Genomic DNA, 4,950 nt, shown 5'->3' with positions numbered 1-4,950 from the left:
CCTTCTGAAAAAAACGAGCCTTTGAACTGTAAAAGAGTGAGAACCAGAGATTAAAAAGTGCTAACACAATATCTGGAGCCTGGTACAGCTTATTAACACTTTCAGTGGCCACAAGAACAGCCACATTTAAGCAAAACTATATTTTAATGTTTAACCAATACAATCTGTAATTTGAATCTCAACTACTGTAATTCCTTCTTGCTGGAATTGAGATCATATTGTTACCAAGGATCCAAGTATTTCAAGAAACATGCCAACATCCTGATGCAGTGTAAACAGAGGGGTTGCCAGTTAATTTTCAAGCAACTAAACTACATTTCAAGTAGTATCTATGGAAAAATATTAAATTTATTGGGTACTTAACTATCTACTCATTAATTTTAAAAAGGCTCTCACTACAGCCACTATCAGACTGTACATTCTACTTTTGTTCATTTATCAGGGGGTAGCCGTGTTAGTCTGTATCTACAAAAACAACAAGGAGTCTGGTGGCACCTTAAAGACTAACAGATTTATTTGGGCATAAGCTTTCGTGAGTAAAAACCTCACTTCTTCTTTCGTGAGTAAAAACCTCACTTCTTCGGTTTTTACTCACGAAAGCTTATGCCCAAATAAATCTGTTAGTCTTTAAGGTGCCACCAGACTCCTTGTTGCTTTTGTTCATTGTGACCTAATACAGGGCAACTTTGGTGTTACCATTTCTATATGAAGTATGCACTATAGGCATCTCTGTTACAAAAATTGCTTGAATATATAAGAGTTACTATGTAACTCTTCGTACAAAATGCTGATAGGCACATGAATATGCCAAACTAAGACCAGTTTACAAGTACTGAAAGATTATAACTAAACCCAATAATTCAGAGTTTAGATTGCAACTGTTACTCTAAGTCTATGTAACTCTAGGTACAGTATTGTATGTATGTCCAGCCATGTCACACAGCAGCTTCTCCATCAGAAAATAAGGTTCTTCAGGAGTCAGGACTTTTAGCTGCTAACATACAACAAACAGCTGCCAGTTACTTTAAAATCAGCATGCAAGAAGTTACCTATTTCAAACTAGTTGGGAAGAGTGTGTCACTACGGCATACCTATCTGTAAACCTGCACACTACCCATAACAAACCTGTGCATCTCATTCATTAAGTTAAGAGGGCTTTTCAAGCTTTGAAGGGAGTTTTTTATGCTTACATATAGCTTATCTGAAAACCCAGAATCTTATTCTGGAGCAGTGAGGTAGTAGATGTAACCATCCTCATGTAGATGTCACACTTCTCCAAAGTTCGCATGCCCAGTCTCCTTGGCATGTTCTCTGGCTTCCACTTGTCCAGTTAACCCCTTCTGGCACACCATGCATCTTAGTGTAAAGCGATTTACATCAGTAAACTGCCTCTTTCGTCTGGCTTCATCTGCCAATTCCAATGCTTGTGCAAGAACAACGTCATCATTTGTTGAGAAAATGGTCAGGGGAGGGACGTCTGAGTCAGGGATTTTACGTTCAAGTGGATCATAATGAATCCCATCATAAATCAGAAGGACCCGTCTAGCATAGCCAGCATCTTCCCCAAAACGGTCAATTCTGACTGTCTGTGTATCCACTACACAGATTTCACACTGATAAAACTTAGACAGAATGGATACTTCAATGGCTCCTCCCCATGTATCTTCTCTTCTGATCCACTCACAATACTCTTCATTGGTTTTCCCTAGTACTGCCTCACAATAGGACTCTGGATCACTTGCCACTATCTGGGCTATAAGACTGCGCATCTCCGGAGCACATGCTGGATCATAAATGCCTCCCTCTACCACATAGAATATGCTTGTGAAGAGACAGGAGTTATCTGCTGGAACAACCCTCCTTGCAAGTACAGGCAATGCTTCCCTGACCAAAGTGGGGACACTCCTTTTTGCAACTACAGGTGACTCATTCTTGGGTTTGGTTGTGTCCTCTTCAACAATTAGAGTATCACCTGTCAAAAATAAACAAGAATTGTGAGGATTAGGTAGATGAAATGCAATGTTGCTTCACCAAAGTGCATTACAAACAGAAAGGGAAAAACTACAAATACAGAGAAGCAAATCATTTAAAGCCTCCAGTATATTATGCCTCAGTTCTGACAGAATCAGATCAGCACAATAGAAAGCATTACCAATTAAATACATTACATAAGAAGCCGCAGCAGACTGTAGCTTTGGGCTCTCACTGTATATTGCTGGTTCACATAAAGACACAGGGTTTGTACTGAAGTCTCCAAATTAGCACAGTGGTTAATGTTTTCAAGTTTACTGTCCAAATCTGGAACATGAGTGATACTCAATCCCTTTCGTTTTAGAGTCTCTTGAAAACCCACTTTAGAGGCAATGAAATAGAAGATGTTTACATTTACAGAAGCTGATAAACAGGTTGGACAGTCACTGACAGCACTATTTTGCAATCAATTTTTTATTAAAGGGTGGTAGCCCCAATGTCCCAACCAAGTTTCAGGTAAGGTAATTATAATCTGCTGAAATGCAGTTTCAATTAGGTATGGCATTCTTTTCCTCTTCCTGTCTTGAGCTGTGGAACAACACTGTATGCTGCAGAATATTAATCTTGTGTCTTTAAACACCTAGTTCCTTTTACGCCAGAGAGGACTACAGCTTTTGCTATATGTTCTTTACACTGTGTTGAAGCAGGCTCATAAGGCTTTAATATTTGCAGAGAGAATGAAATAAGCTATAGAAAGAAAATGCATAGTAATCCATAACGATTTCAGCGAGCCATGAGCACGATCAGATGAGTTTATAGGGGCAACCTGAACATACTTTTAACCCAGCAGTCTCTACAACATCCATTCAAAAGTGGAAAAAAATACATACTTCTATGCATGATCCTCTCTCCTCCACCCATTTTATCCTGGGTCTGCTCTCGCTGCATCCTGAGCACTCCAGGGCAAGTACCTCCTTCTTAGACCAGCCTTGCCCGGTGGGGCACACAGCAACCTCCCTGCACTGGGATTTTCCCCTCCTCCCGGCTGGATTGAGCCTTTGGGAACTACTCCCCCACCCCGCGCCCTAGGGTGAGGGGAGGAGACGCTGACCCGCAGCCTGAGCCCCCAGCAGGCGCTGTCCAGGGGAGCTGCCCTGCCCATGATGGGGGCAGCCAGGAGCCCCCCAGGCTCAGGCCTGTCGCCTGAGCCCGGGCAGAGGCCGCCCGCCAGGGAGGGAGGGGGACGCGGTGTCCCCACGCTCCTCACCTGAGTGGATGCCGAGCTCCCCCAGCCGCCGCTCCCCGTCGCTCAGGTCAAGGCTCCGCGGGGGGAAGCCGAGCAGGAGGCGCTGGGCCGGGGCCGGCACCCCGGTGAGGGCGGCCAGGGCGGCCTGCAGCTCCCGGAGGCGGGAATGCGCCGTGAGGCCGGGCAGCGGGTGGGAGCCGCTCCGCGCCTTGCAGCGCAGCCGCAACATCCTCCTCCGGGGCCGGGGCGCCCAAATCTGCTCCCGCAGCAAAATGGCCGGGGCGGCTGCCCCGCCAAGTCTCGCGACGCTTCCGCCGTGCCTCGCTATTGGCTGCGGGCCCCACGCCGCAACCCGCGTCTCTTCCCGCGTGCCCGCGGCGCAGCCAATCCGCGGCTTGGGGCGGAACGCTCGAGACGCCCTGGGTGCCGTCACACGCACACGGAGAATCTCACAGTCGGGGGGGGGGACACGTCACCGCGTTCTGCCTCCCCGCGGTCAAGGTGGACTAGGAGCGGGTGGGGGCGGGGCTCTATGATAACCTCATTTGCATAATTGCATCTTATTTGCGTATCAGACGTACCTGTTCTTTTACTCCTTCGCAGTTCAGTGGAAACTAATTGAGTGTCTGAGCTCATTTACATGCCATTGATCTCATTTGCACCCTGTGCCTACGGGCGCGTTTACGCCCCGTTTGCATGTCTAGACCTAGTCTAATTGTTCCCGTTCATTTGCCTGGCTTGGTCCCGCTCCTCTGGTTCCACAGGTCTCCCCCCTGCGCATCCCTCCCCAGCACAGCTGCAGCGGTGCGTCTTAGTCCCGTGGGCGCCACATTAGCATATCATTTGCATCTCGTTGCCGGGCCGCCAGCTGGTGTCACCTGGGCAGCGCGCGGGGGGGGTGCGGGCTCCGCGCCGGCCGCCTTGCTGCAGTGCGGGATCGCGCGAGCCGGCCGGTTCACCCAGGTCCTGGCTGCTGCGGGAGGCTCCTGGCCGGTGTCTGAGGCTCGCAGCGCTTGGCCGCTGCAGCAGCCGCCTGGCTTCCCACCGCTTCGTGGTACGTCTCAGCGCGGAACCCGCTCCCGGGCTGGTGCTGAAGAAGGCTGGGAGGAGGTTCTGCGCCTCAGTTCCCCCGCGCTGCGAGCGGGTGTGTCTGGGGGGGCTCTGCAGGTCGGCACCCGATGAATGGCAGAAATCCTGGAGCGGGGCTTGGGAGTGCCTGGCTGAGAGACCTGCCCAGTCCCCTGCTCAGAGGATGCTGTCAAACCAGGTGGGATTATTTCCCAGCCTTGGCATCTCGGGGACTGGCCCCTAAAAAAGTGCCTAGCAGCTGCATAATGACTTTGGGAGGTTGGGGGGAGGCTGTTCCTTTATATTTGTAGTGACTTGCAAAAGTAGGTACACTCTCCCCTAATCCTTCTGTTCCCTGGCTGAGATGGTTCATTAATGTCCCAGGTGAGGGATGTATTTTTTCCCCCTCTGCTTCATTTTTCTGTGCTTTGTGTTATCTTGTGCCAACTACATATGTTACGACCTATGTATGTTACGACCTGCTGTTGACCTTGGACTACAGCTTTGAGACTTCCTTTCCCTCCCACCAGGAACAGCACAGATAAGTTGCTATGCATCTTCTTTTATTCTGTCTACTGGATTTCACAAGGATTTGTTTCTTGGTTCTTCTTTTCTTTTCCAAGAGCCTGAAGGTCCAACACTGACCAAGTGTGAGATTAGCAGCA

The 4,950-nt window shown here is 48.8% G+C and overlaps 1 protein-coding gene across 1 annotated transcript; it reads right to left on the bottom strand.

The window, feature by feature from the left end:
* Positions 1–723: 723 nt before the first annotated feature.
* On the bottom strand, positions 724–3,446 carry LOC112121830 (ubiquitin thioesterase OTU1). Its single transcript, XM_026655257.1, has 2 exons — positions 3,239–3,446; positions 724–1,972 (listed from the first exon to the last, which is right to left on the bottom strand). The coding sequence occupies exons 1-2, from the start codon at positions 3,444–3,446 to the stop codon at positions 1,266–1,268; spliced, it is 915 nt and encodes a 304-aa protein (XP_026511042.1). The 3' UTR covers positions 724–1,265.
* Between the last annotated feature and the right edge of the window lie 1,504 nt (positions 3,447–4,950).

This window comes from Terrapene carolina, unplaced genomic scaffold, assembly GCF_002925995.2.
Source record: "Terrapene carolina triunguis isolate 2854851 unplaced genomic scaffold, T_m_triunguis-2.0 Scaffold199, whole genome shotgun sequence".
In the NCBI taxonomy this organism is placed as follows: Eukaryota; Metazoa; Chordata; order Testudines; family Emydidae; genus Terrapene; species Terrapene triunguis.
Note: the sequence above shows the minus strand (reverse complement) of the source record. Positions and strands in the feature narration are given on the sequence as shown.